The sequence below is a fragment of the Dermacentor andersoni genome, chromosome 4 (assembly GCF_023375885.2).
Source record: "Dermacentor andersoni chromosome 4, qqDerAnde1_hic_scaffold, whole genome shotgun sequence".
In the NCBI taxonomy this organism is placed as follows: domain Eukaryota; kingdom Metazoa; phylum Arthropoda; class Arachnida; order Ixodida; family Ixodidae; genus Dermacentor; species Dermacentor andersoni.
The window spans coordinates 178,103,694-178,119,333 of NC_092817.1; the positions used below are offsets into that span (position 1 = coordinate 178,103,694).

General features: G+C 44.2%; 1 protein-coding gene across 1 annotated transcript in view; it reads left to right on the forward strand.

Annotated features, from left to right (window-relative positions):
* Nucleotides 1-12,654, forward strand: part of LOC126530656 (uncharacterized) — a 64,225-nt gene extending 51,571 nt beyond the window's left edge. Inside the window, exons 7-9 of the mRNA XM_055070695.2 lie at nucleotides 9,147-9,291; nucleotides 10,431-10,700; nucleotides 12,452-12,654. Coding sequence (XP_054926670.2) covers nucleotides 9,147-9,291; nucleotides 10,431-10,700; nucleotides 12,452-12,570 — 534 coding nt within the window. The 3' untranslated portion in view covers nucleotides 12,571-12,654. The remainder of the gene's footprint in view (nucleotides 1-9,146; nucleotides 9,292-10,430; nucleotides 10,701-12,451) is intronic.
* The last annotated feature ends 2,986 nt before the right edge of the window (nucleotides 12,655-15,640 follow it).

Here is a 15,640-nt window from a genome sequence, read left to right on the forward strand (position 1 = left end):
ATGTGATTATCATTAATAATAAAATGTATGGGCCCCAATATACTACCATGTGGTACACGTTGTGTATTTTTTTGCAATCATAATGTTTTGTGCTTATGGCTACAGATTGTTGCCTATTGTTTAGATAACTCGTAAATAAATCCAGTGAAATGTCTCGAACGCGATAATACGGTCGTTTCTGTGATACAGTTGTGTCGTTATTACGGTCGAATGCCATTCAACAAGTAGGCCTAGAGTAAGTCTTGTGTCTCGTATGTTGGCTAATATGATTTACTTTTGCCCGTAAAAATGCTCTTTTTCAGACCTGAAACCAAACAGAACCGGCATGAATATTTAGCGGAATTCAAAAAAAGATCGATAATTGACAGAGTAATTTTTCTATGGGCTTTAAGAAGAGGGGCAAGATAGTTGTGGGCCTGTGGTTAGTGAGGTCAAGGTTGTCCCCTCCTTTGAAGACCACTGTAACATTTGTATTCGTCATGCGCTGCGGCAGAGAATACGTGCTTACAAATAAATTGTAAATGTATGTTGTATGTGCGACCAATAAGTAGACCACAACGTGGTTTTATCTTGAAATGGTCGATATCGCCAGAGTTTCCTTTTTAAAGCATTATAAAAATATCTGCAATTTCATATTCGGTAGTGGAAGAAAGAAACACCGAAGGAACAACTGGTGCTGGCACGACATGCATCGCAGCGATGCCATTGACACAGAGCACTAATGAAGTGAGATAATTGAAGTTCTCGGCAGCTTTATGTATTCAATCACTGGTTGAAGTTTCTTCATCATTTCAACTAGCTTTCTTAAGGATGCAATAAAGCTAATTTACTCCACGTCTTTTTAATCGCTGTAACACTTTCAAACATGAGAGGATAATATTTACACTGTGCTTGTCTACGAACTTAGTTGGGCCATTTTTAAATTTCTGCAATGATAACAATGTCTATAGATAGCGAGGCCACAAAAATAATTACAAGTTATTTTGGTCTTTTATCGTTTTATGCAGTTCTCTTGTCCCCCATGGTGTCCGTGAGCGCTTTCCATTTTTTCATTATTTCGTATAAGAAACACCGCTTGTAGTTAGAAATACCTACTTCCCTAAAGCTTTGGCATGCTGCGTCCACTAGTGAGCAAAAGAAGACCCCGTCCCAGCTCCCAGCCAGTTGCAGAGAGTTCATCTCGGAGATGAGAAAGAAGAATTCGCAGTTATGTCATGGCATCGCATATTTGGAACTGACTTGCATTTCACATGGCACCTATCGGCAATTAGATATATAGGTAAACGATCACTGAGTGTTATGTTAATTGTACAACAGGCGGTCACGAAGTCGATCTGTAATGAAATGGTCTATTAATGTTGCGTCATTTGTTGTTATGCGATTTGGTTCTAGTATTGTGTTTGATAAGAACTAAAATAGAAAAGCACAGAATACTCAACCTTTTTGCAGGTTTTAGCATGCATGTCAATGTCAATACCACCACTTAAAACTAAATGAAAGTGATGTGTGTTCATGTAGGAAAACATGACACCTACACGCAAAAAAAAAAATGGCATTTACATTCCCATGGCAGGACCTATGCCACAAGGAAAATAGAGTTTATGCATTTCAAGCAAATCACTTAAAAATATACACTTCATAAACATTATTTATCAAGAAGTCCAGAACTGATACCTTGCTTGAAAAACATACATACGCCACCACCTCCTGTCATTGTCCTTTTCTGGAAAGATGCATTGTAACCTTGTCAATACAAGTCATTGTGATGGGAGAGCCATCTTTCGATCTTTGTAAAATTCGATAAAAAGTTTCAAGGAAAAAACAGAACTAGTTCTGTTCGCTGCGCGCTGATTGCTTATTTAGATGTATAGAAATTAGAGAGGAGTCCCGTTTTCAGAACGACTAGTGCTACCTTTGTTCACAGAGAAGTCGGATGTGTCAACAAGACGTTGGCCGTAGTATAATTCGTACACACTGATGATGAAATAGGATATTGCAGCAACAATTCAGCATTCAAAACTGCGAGTGACTTTTTTTTTCAAAGAATCAGCTGAACAGCTTGAGATCAGATAAATTGCGGGAAATGGTATGTCAGCGAGGAAAGCAACGGCGACCTACACTCTACCGTGTCACACAAGAAGGACAAGTAACAGAAATTCCTCTCGTAGGACGGACACCTCAAAATGTTATTACCTGCTAAAGCGAGTTTCTTCTTCAAGAACGCGTAGAGAGAAGACAATGACATTAGCAGACAAAGTTCATAATTTATGTTCCTTCATGGATTCCACTTTTTAAATCCAGCAAGTGAAACAAACAAAACGTATTTTACACCAGTGTAATTTTTTAATAGCGCCGAAGTTATGCTTACAGCACAAAACGGTGACTTCATTGCATTGCTTTCGTGATGAACTTTTCATTCTGTGCACGTCCTCGCTGCTCTCAATTTGGTCTTGGGCTCATTATCAAGCTGCTGCGCTAGAATTTTCCCATCGCAAACCGACACATCCTTTCAGCCAGCCTGGCGCTTGTGCACCCTGGCTTGACTATGAAGTCGTTTCAACTCGCGGCACAAATGATCATTCCCAAACACAGATTATCGCGAATCGATGTCAGGTCTGCTTCACACACATTCCTGAAAACAGTGTCCCTCTTCTGCCTTTGCAAAAACTGCACAACCATGTTCTTTCTGTTTGAGTTCTTTGTAAATGTAGCTTTGTGCTCGCTCTATATCAGCCCCAACAATCTGCAAACCCATATTTTTACCGATATCTATTAATATTGCAACTGCGCCTTCGGAAGAATCACATGGAATACCATTAATTACAAGATTTAATTTTAGATAACATTGCTCAGCCTGAAGTATTCTGCCTCCATGGTCTGCTACCTGTCGTTCAGGATCAGAGCACCATCCTTTTAGCTCAGCGTATCATGTTTTCGGAGCCTTGCTCTCAATCTTCAGTTTATCGCATTCCTTTCCACCTGTAGTTAAATATCTCTTCGCGAATGTCTCGCTCGAAGACTTCCTTGAATTCCCTGAACACTGTCATAATTCGCGCTTTAGCTAATCAAACAGTGCCCTCACATCTTTCGACATCATAAGAACTGACTATTAGACAGCTAGCGAGAACAGCGCAGATGGCAGAAAGTGGCACAATGGCAACGTAGTCAGCAGTAAATGTAACTGTCACGCGTACGTCAGCCCTTGGTACTTTCGCTTGAGTATGCAGAATGACCGCATGGACGCAAGTTTCGATACCACGAGAACATTCCCTGCATTATGAGTATAAAGGCGCACACTTTACCATTCAACAATTATTGCGCACAGAATGAGTCCTCTTTAATTAGGTGTCGTGTTCGACGCCCCCCCCCCCCCCCCCCCCCCTGGTTAAGCTAGGTCTATGGGGCGATCGTTTATACCCTAACTTCAGGGTGCTTACAGTACCAGTTATGTCCATCTCGAATGCCTTCGTCGCCCGGTCTGTGATCCGTCGTCGCTGCTGTCCAGCGTCGCCGGTGCCCCGTTGAAGTGACGAAGGCACAATCGCTCGAGAGCTGTCGTGCTCCGGCAGAGCGGGAGTTGTGCTGGCTGGCGCTGGTGCGTACTGGCCCAGCTCATGTCCGTTGGCTGGATAGTGACTGGGTGCAGGAAGCCTTCGCCCGTCCACGTTCAGCGGCGCAAACGCTGATGTGTCTTCACGCGTAGGTACAGGCCAGCGGTAGTTTTGGACCCGGTGGTGGGCTGCTCGCCGAGCCTGGTACTCGGGCGGGACCTCACTATATCGCCACGGTACTGGGGCAGGACGTCTAGCCGTTTTCTCCCCGAAACGCTCCGCCCCGGCCACCACGTGCTTCTATGCGCGCGCCCCATCTCGAAGAGGGCGTCTTGCCTTTCCATTTTTCCGTTTTCCAATGTCTTGTCTGTTTTTGTTCGTACCATATCTTTCTCTTCCTCTTCTTTTACTTGTACTCGTTACTCCTAACCATGGCCCCCTATTTTTTGTGTTTCGCTCCGCGAGAACTTCAACAATGCTTGTTCACCTCTTCGTTTTCGACGGGCAGCACGCTTCACTACACCATCGCGCAGAGCACGTTAGTTCTCGTTGATTCTCAGAAACACGTCTATGTCAACAACAGCACTACTCCCAAAGTATTGTTGCACTCTTCGAGTGACACTTCTCTGGTTATCGATAGCACCACACTACTCATAAAATTGGCACCTCCGTTGTCTTACTTTTAATATAGTACATGAAGAAGTTATACTCTTGTAGCAGGAGGCCCCAGGACATGACTATGGCAATCTTATGATTTACCCGTTATAGGTACTCCAGTGGCTGATGCTCAGTCTCGTAAACAAACTCAGTCCCATACAAGTAAAGATGTGGTAGTTTCCTCGTATGTGTATCCGCACGTTCATCGTCTTTGAGAACGACTTCGGTGGATTGTTGCTTTGTCCTAGTTGCGATTTTTGTACCGGTATAACTTGAAAGGGCATCTGGGCTATCAACGTTTCTGACCCCTCGGACATTTCCAAGAATGACGTAGTAAACTGGCTTTTTAACACAAAGGGCTTCAATCGATCCATAGCAACAAGTAGTCAAAAGCAATACTCGCGCCACGGGAATCCGCTGTACCGTCCTATTGGCCAATCGAACTTGAGTTTCTGTACCTGTAATGTCAGTTTCCGGCGCCATCAATTGCCTTACAATAATGGCCTCGTGTCTGAGTACAGATACTTTTCATCCAGTCAGTATTCCCTCTACCACTGGCATCGAGTGTGGGCCGCGAAAGAGACAGATTGATACTTACGTCGTTACACTGATACTTCTGGAAAGCGGTAACATCGGGAAATTCAGGAGCAAAGCAGCAAGACCATCAACTAACCTGTCTTCATTGAAGTGTGCCACTGCCAATGGTAGATGAGCAAGGCAGTAGGTGAATACATGATGGCGGCCACTCCTGTACGTTACCAGGAAATTAAACTCTTGAAGTCCCAAAGACCATCGTGCCAGATGACGGCAGAAACACTTTTAAGCCAGCATAAAAACGGTGTTTGGTGGTGATCGGGAATAGACAACTTTAAATATAACAGCAAAATTTCTGAACAGAAAAAAACAGCCGCCAGGCATTCTGGCTCCGCGACAGTGTACTTTCGCTCATAATTGCTGGGACGACTGACGCAAGCAACATGTTCGACGTCGTTGTATCCTTGTACGAGCACTGCTTCCATGCCTATCCCACTGGCGTAAGTATCAATATTGGCGGGGATGGATGGGTCGAAGCGACGTAGTATAGCGCTCGACGTAAGAAGTAGTTTGGTCTTATATAACGATGACTTGCTCTCTGGTGTACAAACGACGGGTATATCTTCTTGCAACTGACAGGTTAACTGATGTACTATGTCCGCGAATCTCGGAAGAAACCTACAAAAGTATGAGCATGCTAACCCAAGGAAACTGCGGAGCTCTCCTGCAGACTGCGGGGACTTGAAGGTGATGACTGCCTCAATATTCTGTTGGTCAAGTCGGACTCCATCCTTGTTCAGTTGTCCAAGAAGCTATGCCTGGCGCTCACCAAACCGACAATTCCAGGAGTTGAGAATCAAGGCAACGTTCTTCACGCAATGCAAAATCGGGATAAGGCAGGTGTTGTGATCTTCATACGTACCACCGAAAATAATAACATGATCCAAGAAACACAGGCATATTTCCATTTTATTCTCCGAAGTATTGGCCGCATGAATCTCTCAAAAGAGTCGGGCATTCTACAAAGCCTGAACGGTATCACGTTATATTCTGAGAAACCGCGTGGTGTCACAAATGCGGTCTTCCCTCTTTCGACGGGGTCTATACGAATGTGAAATAAACTCACCTTAAACCAATCGACGAAAAGGAGGTTGAATGCAAGTGGTTTGTTACGTCATCGATTTATGGGAACGCGTACACATCTTTCTTTGCTACCACGCTTAGCTGCCTATAATCATTGCAATGCCTCCGAGAGCCTTCTTTTTTTCTTCAGCAGCATAACCTTCGCTGTTTATTGGCTCGAGAAAACTTGCATGGAGTTTCTCTTTAACATCTCGTTGCACTTGCTCTGCAATAGTCAGTCCAGAAGAAGACACTCGATAAGGCTTGTGCCCAATAGGGTGAGCTGAGCCGGACTCGATCCAACGGCAAACGCACAGTGATGGACCAGGGGTAAAAGCGGTTTATTGGGAAGTTGGTCATTTCTGCGTGTTGACTCTGTTTTTCCTACACGATCTACCTAATAATTAATGTGAGATCGACTGATAGGCAGCCGTCTACACTGGCAACAGACGTAACATTTATGAGTCAGCAAAATTTCGGTGCGACGCACCGCGTCTTCAGCATCTCAAAAGTGCCGCAATTACGTATAACGTCAGCAACTGAGTTAAGGCTCTTATTTCCGGTGAGGAAACTACAAACACCCTCGGCGATTCCCTTCAAGAAATGGGCAAATTTATATTCCTCTAACATTTCGAGGACTGACCATTCTGGGGAGCTTCAGTCTGGCTTCTATATACGCTGTGCACACATCGCCCGGAACTTTGGTTCTTCGAAACAACGTCTGCTCTGTCTGCTTCTTCGCGACGGAATCGCCGAAGCACTCTCTTATTTCCGGAATGATGCGAGCCCATGTTTTAAGCGTATCATCATGCTTATCGAACCACATCACCGCCGTGTGCGTCATGAATGGCAACATCTGAGAGCTGACTTACTCCGTCCCAGTGGTAGTGATTCCACAGCCATTTGTTGTCTTTGAGCCAATCGTAACATCCTCGCCGGACTTGCCTACGTAAAATCGAAGCTCCATGAGGTGCTGGCGTGGCAACGAACCCGCTCCCACGTATAGTGGCACCGAAGAGGCCGGTAGAGCTGGTAAATTCCTGGCTCCATTTTAATTGCATAACATCTCGAACACCACTGGGAATGGAGACAGTGAGGCAAGGCCATAGTTTAGGTGAAGATTTGTCGGTTGGAGTACCGTGATGGCGTGGTCAAGGTATGCCGCCACCTCCACAAAAACTGTTAGATAATTGGTTCTTTATTAACAGTAGAAGGCTGGCAGAGATGATGAATCCTGAAGATAGCCGATGAAATGCTGCGGCTCATTGCAGGGATTGTCCTCGTCCTCTGCTCGACCATCAGTAATCAACCGCAGCAAGAATAGTTATGTGTGTTAATACCCTGCATAATTAAAAGTAATTAGAGAAATTTATAACCTTCCCTGAAATAAAACCGTGACCTCCGATGAAAATAAACAGCTGCTGCGCCCTGAAACACCCTGTTTAATCATATTGAGAGCGTTATGTCCTGCGTAAGTATACTTTCGTGCTTTGCTCGTCGCGCGCGAGATACAAAAGTTACAGTGACGTATCACACGTGAACGCGCTTGACGTGCTAGCGTATGGGTGCTATAGTGCACACGACGCTATCGGCCCTGAATGCGCCTCAAGGCCTAGACTGTCCGCAAGGCCGATCCTATTCAAGAAAGGACTCACGTGGACACGCCATATGGAGCAAACGCCAGAGTGGAAACATTCACTTACTAGCTAAATTGCCTAGCATGCTGGCAGTGCGCACAGGCTAGCATGAAAACTTCACATTCGATGACCGCAGACACTCGCTGTCGAAACGCTGGTATGAGGAATCACGGTAGTAGCAGCGACCGAAGTGACCTTTGTGCTTTCTATCGCTTCAATGGAAACTGAGCGGCCAGTATACACCGCACGCAAAACTGCGAGCGCTGGGCCCGCGGTGACTGCGCCCCCGAACGAGACCGATTTTAAGATAAAGCCCGCGCCACCGGGTACAACCGTGCCGTGGGGCAGTATGGTGGTACCGTTCAGTATTGCATGGTGTCACAGTGGTAAGGGGAGCTTCCTCGCATTCTTCCCGCGTGACAGCTAACGCTTTGAGACGCGGCCGTTGAGACGCTGACCCTCTGCTCGCAGCGTCTGGAATCAGAAGTGATGGTAGGCGCTGCACGTGGTTCCTAGCGCGTTGCTTGAGGAAGGGGCGCTCAAAGTACCGGTTGGCTTCTGCGTATGCGTCAGGCATGGTGGAGTGCCTTACTATAAGAGAGTGCAATGTAGCGCCGCAAATAACCACCTCCCAATGCATGCTTAACGTATTCTTGTATAGTAAGCCTCGTTGGTTTTTCACAAATTTTTTCGTTATCCGTTAGTACCAAACATTGAAGCAACGCATTTTCAGGCACATTCATGTCATATTTCGTGTTCAAAGTTTTACTTTGAAGGGTATGAAGAATACTTAGCAATTTATTGCTAAGTAATTCCTGTTTTGAAATTTCAGCGTTGTTGTGGCCCATAGTGCTAATGAAATGTTCAGAAGAAATTCGCAGGCAAATAGGAGCAAGCATGTAGGCCTAGGCGCCTTTCTGCTTTCCACGTTCGCTTGATTCTTGGCTTCAAACACCACCGATTTCAAGAGCTGGCAGTTACACTCTCGTTTAAAATGCCGCGAGATTAGCAGCCTGTGAGCCTCAAAAGTAGCCGTTTCTTAAACAAGATGAAGCAAATAATGCGGCCCACGGGTGAGTGGTGCCGAAAACACTTTTCCACGCACGCCAAACTGCTAGGCAAGCCTCTCCAGGATTCATATAAGAACGTCTCTGTCGCAGTGCTGACTGGGCTCATAGAGCTTATATTAACCTGACGATTTGCCTACATTTTTATGACCGGCGCAGTTTTTAAACTTTTGGTAACAAGCTAAAAAAAAACAATGTTATTCACTGTTTTCTAGGGAGCGCCGTTGTTTCTTTGCTCCAATTGTCACACTGAGTGCAAAAAACATCAAAAGTTCCTCAGGTTTACTTCCAGCGTTTCTCCCTTAAATATGTATCCTCGCGCATGATGCAAATTCCTTTTATTCTTTCAGTTAAAGTGGTATTGTCCGATTTCTGCTCATCTTTTGCGAGATGGCACTTACACATGAATTTATAAAGCAGGCTTATTGTCTCACGCCTTGTATTTAACAATGAATGAAAAAAAGATACTCGTGCATCGTCATGGTACCAAAGTGATTATACAAGACTGCATATCGACGAAGTTTCATAATAGATGCTTTCACATACTACATACAATCAAACGACCTTTTAATTCGCAGATTGTTGACGCGTACACGCGTCGGAAACTTGGTCCCCACGAGACCGGCGAGATTTGCTTCCAGTCATTGTCCATGGTGAGGGGATATTACAAGCGACCGAAGGAGACCGCCGAGCTTTTCGACGAAGAATGCTGGTGTAGGTCAGGTAGGCAGTGTCTTAGCTCGGCACTTTTGATGGCCCTGCACTTTCAATAACATCTAGGCATTCGTTTAAAAGTGTTATTGCAAACGTGCCCAGCTTTCTGCGTTTCCGAGCAAATGTATGTAAGTACACCAAATACTGCTAAAAGTTTCGAATATTTCAGACTTTTAGGAATGTAATGTTACGAACATCGAGCTTTTTTCTAACTCACTTATCTGTCTTGCCTTTTGCTGCACAGGCAACTTGTATAACATAAAGTGACAATACATCCAATGTTGCTTAGCAAGATGCGCTGTTGGGCAAGTTGGTTCATTGTATTTGGAAAGATTGGACAGGCGCGGAATTGCGCCTGTCCCATCTTCTTCCTTGTGATCGTCTAAAAAGCGCATCCAATCTTTCCAACTACAACCTTGTTGATCGGCTACAAAAAATATGGTAATAGTTTAGATACAAACACATCTCATAAGACTTAATTTTAAGAAGAAGAGCTAATGTGAGACTTTTTTCAATCTACTTAATATACGTGCGGACATCGCAAACGGTCTTACGATATTTAGAGCATGTAGCTTTAGTGGCACAAACAGGACCGGACGGTGCTGCTGGCTGCTGTCAAGCGGCTCCGCCTCAGTATAATGAATTATTGGAATGTAGCCGATAAAATGTTCGAGGTTTCTGACAGGGTGTGGAAATATTCTTGCAATCACAACCTGTAAGACAAGCTGTCTCCGCATTCAGTTCTGCAATCAGGTTCCGCAACGATGCTAAACTTCAAGTCCGGAATATCAGAAACAAAGTGTCTTTTGCAGACGGGAAGTGTAGAATCTATAAGCTCTACTGCTGGGACGAAACGCAGAAAGGGGAAAGGCACTCAAGGCCCTGTGAAGACGAGGGAGTGAAATTCTATGACGATTCTGATACTGATAATATGTGCACCTTTCCTTTTCCTTTGTAGTGGGAGCCTTGAGGCATAGTGAATAAAAGTTTATATAAACGGATGCAATCGCTGATCATGCTGAAAGCGCTGCAAGGCCCTGTAATTAGAGTCGTGTTCAGCGTAGCATTTAATAAGCATGCTGGTTGCTGCGAAGGCCCAATCGTCTGAACAAGGCCTCCTCGATATTATGAATATTATTTTGGCCCAGGCGACGCAGGCTACTACGATGAAGACGGTCAGCTGTACATTCTCGAGCGACTGAAACAGATGATCAAGTGCATGGATAATCAGGTCGTCCCCGCAGAGTTGGAAGAACTGCTACTCCGCGAGCACGCACTCGAGATCGCGGAAGTTTCCGTGGTGGGCCTTCCGCACCCTGACTACGGCGAGGCGCCGGCGGCTGCCATTGTCCTTACGGAAGAAGGCAGGAGGAATGACCTGCCGACGCTCGCCGAGAGAATAAAGGCCACGGTTGCCAGTGAGTTGTTTGTGGAGATGCTTGGACTATTTTATGCACATTACCGTCAGCATTAATGCAATGCTTTATATGCATTATCTGGCTGCTAATATCCGTGATATCTGACAATCAGTGGGGTGGTATAGAATCCTGATAGAGGTCACAGCAAGACGACAGATTATGCTTTGTCTATGTCTCGTATATCTGTTTTGATTTTGCGCGGTAAACGTCTACTCATTCATAGCGAGATAGCTACTGTGAAACCGGTAAATGCACATCATACATTTACATATTTCTGCTTGTACTTCAGTTATAGAAACGAATGTTGCCACTGCACGCAGAGAACTGTTACGATGGTTGATTCATTCCTTCATTACCACAAGCGTCCAATGTGTTCCGCACTCACGCACACCATATCATAGCCTCGCTTTCTTCCACTTTATAGGCTTGCGCATGGCTTTCTAATGCTCCTATTAGCAGGTGCTAGATTATTTTCAGGATATCCTGCGCCACTAGCAAGTTGTCCCCTAAAATAGCAGACGTTCTATAATGAATAGATTCACGAGTGCCTTGAAGATCCGTCGGGAGCAGTTATTTTTTTCTTAATCTAATTCTAATTGCTTCACGATGTTTACGCGTCTATTCCTACAAATACGAGAATAAAGTTTTATATATCAGGTGTGCCGGCAGTTGGGCCAGTAAAATTAGACTAGTGCTATAACTCAGCTAATATACGTAGCCTATTTCATAGGTAAAACATTCGCAATCATCCATGACTCGGTATGACTGTTGAAGATCCTACACAAGTGTTATTTCTTTCTTTGTCATCTTACCAAGTCCACTAGCTAGAACGGCTTGTTACCGCCTTCGGACAAAAAGTCCAGCAAATAACGATAATTACTGGGCGCGTAATTATCACAGGATGCTTCTAAATACGCACATGCGTGCTCGCATATTTGGCCACAAAGTTGCACCGTTGTGACCATTAGGGCGTGGCTGAAACAAACAAAAGAGCGAGTAGCCCATGTCTGGCGTAGTGCAGGTAAGACTGGTCCACGAGGGCAACACAGCACCTGTTTTCTGCTGCTAAACTATATTCCCTGACAAATGCCTATATACAACAGGTATAATTTCATTACGCAGCGAAAGGACATGCTTTCTATATTTTTCTCTACAATTGCCCCTTTCACATACCCCATCTTCTAAGTTCAGCTCTCACCTCCGTGTTTCATAAAAAAAAAAAATACAATTAGGCTATCCAGAAATATCATCTTTATTGCCTCGGAGTATGAGCTATTTGTTTTGTGAAGTTTAACAATCTACAACCTAATGTGTGAAAGCTTCTTCCGGTATTATTCATCCGTCTTCCTACAATACGTTACCGTACCGTTCCACACCTCTAAACTTGGAACTCTGCTGAGGCGCAAAGAGCAACGTATGACAAATGAAAGAATGTGAGTTGCATAGAAACCTTCCCATTTTAAATGTATGATGCGCGTGGCCAGCGATGGACTGAGCACATCATTCGCACTGCTTGCGGCAGTGTGATCTATGATACACTGGTACTGTTGAAATAAACTAAAAATGATAGTAATTTGGAGCATAGATTAGAAAATCTTCATGCTGTTGTTATATTTCCCTTCGCTTTTGTGCCACTTGCCTTCAGTAGCTAGGCACGGATAGCGCTGCTTAGCATATCGCTCGCTCATGGAAAATGTGTGAACCTACAGATGACTATGAGTAATGGTGCATGTTCCTTTACTACCTTTCAGGTAACCTTGCTGTGCACAAGCATCTGTACGGCGGCGTTTATTTCGTGGATACTTTCCCGAAAACGGAGACATCAAAAATCAACAGATCAGCCCTGGCTCGCTCTCTTCTAAGAGCCTAGTCTCTAGACTTTAGGCTTGTCTCTTGCCGAGTCCAGGAATGTATTTTTTTTTTTCCATCAATAAATCTTTTTGTGTCACAAGTGCTTCCGACTGTTCCTCTAGGGCAGACTGTGGATATTCGTTGCGCAACATTATAAGAATATGAATTATTCATGCATTAATGTTCTACTTTAAAGACATAGAGACGTCGTTGTAATTTTTGGTCTGGCGGTCAGTGCACGAGTAACAAAAAGACCCAATAAGACATCATTTGAAAGAAGGACTCTAGTAGCGTAGCAGCAATGAGTCGGGTAATTTTGAAGGAGTTAAGATGTCGAGAAGGAGTCTGGGGTGCAATACATTGGGTAACTGGAAGGTAGCGGCATGTTATTTCAAAGGCCGTAAGCCCCACTAGCTAAATAGGCGTCGTTATGGCGGTATAAAGAAGCGGCGATATCCTGCGTGGCTGAGGCGTGAAAAAGGTATTCTGGCGTTTGGAAATTGAAAAAAGTTGGTGAGGGTGTTTAACAAATATATATAATAAAAACACGCAAAAAAGGGGGGGGGGGCACACCGGAATAGGAGGGCGGCATGAGTAGAAGCGGGCGGGGCCAGGTGTACATGGGAAAAGGGGCCCTACCGTTGATATAAACGTAAAAATATCAAAGAGACTATTCAAGTGACTGGCAGGGTTCAAAAAATTCGAAATTGGGGAATAGGTGAGGTTAAAGGGGAAGGATTAAGGTTCGCTGGTGGCACGATGTGTTTTGTGCCTTGGTTGATTATATGAGAATTTCAGATCTAAGTTACCGCTTTTAATGTTTCAAAGGTGCCACATGCCAAATTAATTCCCGTCGGGTGGAGGCATTTAAACTTCTGCATGCGATATGAGTGCATATATTTCCTTTCGCGAGGTGAACGGAAATTTGTTTGTAGTATATAGAGCCTTGTTTCGTCGAAAATATGACTATGCTTATTGAAGTGGCTGGCTACTGTTTTAGGTAGATTGTGTTTTGTAACTGCGTGGTGGGCGTTGAGTCTTGCATGAATTTGTTGTCCAGTCTCACAGTAGCAGTGTTTGCTACAAGGGGCACATTCTAGACAGCAGACTACGTTGCTTGATTTGCAAGTGAAAGTGGACGTTACCTTGTGTAATTCGACGCTGTACTTTTTACTGTAGCTGAACACTGAATATGTTTGCATGTAGAGCCACCAGGCGTGGTCACAAGAACAGCTTCCCAACTTCGTCTTTGTCCTTAGTTTGGCATGCACAATTATATCCTTAAAATTAGTGGTGGTGCCTGTAGGGAGCTCTGAGTGATTCCGAAAAAAATCTAATTACGTTTCTGGGTGCTCGTGAGAATTGGGTAATATTTACTGATGATGTTGTTCACGTTTGGGGGCGCGTTTGATAATTTAGTAGTAAGAAGAGGCGTTGTTGTACTTTTGAACCTAGGGCTAGGCTAGAGGACCTCGGCTCGATCGAGTTTGGTTGTTTCGGTATAGGTTTTGTGAAGGGCACTGTTCGGGTGGTTCGTGTTTGATAGGGTTTCTTTAAGGTGATCCAGTCATCTATGTAGTCTTGGTTTTCAACAGAGATGCGATGTAGTCGTGTGCTTGGTCTTTAAAGATGCCTTGTTTGCAATGTCTGGGATGGTGGCTCGTATATTCTAGGTACAATTGTTTGTCCAAAAGTTTCCTAAACAGCCTTGTCTTCAGTGCCCCATTGTCAATGTATATTGTTGTGTCCAGAAAGTTTGTGCGCTCCGTTGAAGATCCTGACGTGAATTTTATTGCTGGGTGAAAAGGATTTAAAAATGCTACATATTTATGTAGACTGTCTTCTCCGTGCTCCCATATTATGAATATGTCGTCTATGTATGGTAGGTACGTGTGCGGCTTGTCGGTGCAGCGTGATAGAAAATATGTTTCTAGAATCCCCATAAATATGTTCACGTAGGTTGGTGCAAAAGGCGTACCCATGCTTGTCCCATGTATTTATAGGTAGTAACTCTCCTCAATTTCGAAGCAGTTATATGTTAGAACTAATTGTGTTCATTGTGTAATTGTTCATTGTGTATAGAACAGCGTTTGTTTTATCGAAGATAAACCATCGGGGATCGCACTGTTGGTGTACAGGGCCATGACGTCTGGTGTTGCGAGAATTATGTTGTGGGGCAGTGTGCCTTTAGTAATAATGTCCTCCATAATACTCAGCAGGTGGGGCGTATCTTGTACAAATGACGGAAGTGCTTTTGGCATGTCACCAAGGAAGTCGTTAAGGAATGTGGAGATGCTCTCTGTCGTGGTGTTGTTGTTTAATACTGTCGGGCGACCTGCGATAATAGCGGTGTAGAGTTCAGTGGGTGGAATTAATTTTTGGAAGGAGCTGGAAATGCCCCGCAGTTTTGTTGCTTGGTTTAAAAAATTTGTATTCTCACGATTGTCGCAAAAATGAGACCAGACAGCTGCATTCGATGCGAACAAAATAAAGATACTTCCTTCTTTTTTTCTCGTTATTGCTTTCTTAGCGCGCGCGCCTTTGGAGCCCGCCATCTTCTTCTTTCTAGTCTTGTTCGCTCCCATGAGTTTCAAAAGTTACCGGCCGCAAAACGTTTTCTTCTCACCAGTGGAAGCAACCTTCAAGTATGTGAAGATGTTGAACGAGTCTTCCTTTCGTTTTTAAAAGACAGGAGTGCGGCTTCGCGTCGGCTCCAAAATATACTTCAATGACTTTAGCCAGTTTCCAGAAGGATCTAGGAGTGCGTACGCCGATCAAAACGTCATCTCCTTGGTTCACTGTCATTCCTTGCTTTCTTGCGTCACACTGCTCTCTCAGTTCTTTCAGATATTCCCTGTTCCATTTTTTTCACCAAGCTTCCGTGATTTTTTGCTTATTTCTCCACATTTTTTTCTATACTGACGCTTTTTTTTCACTTTCGGTAATGCCTTTATTCCTATGCTTTTCATCTATTATATCAGCCGGCACAATAGGTAGAGGTTCATCCGGTTCGCTGTATACATAGGTCAATGGTCTGTTATTAGGTACAGCTTCAGTTGTTATTTTTTGCATCTCTTCTTTTGGTAACA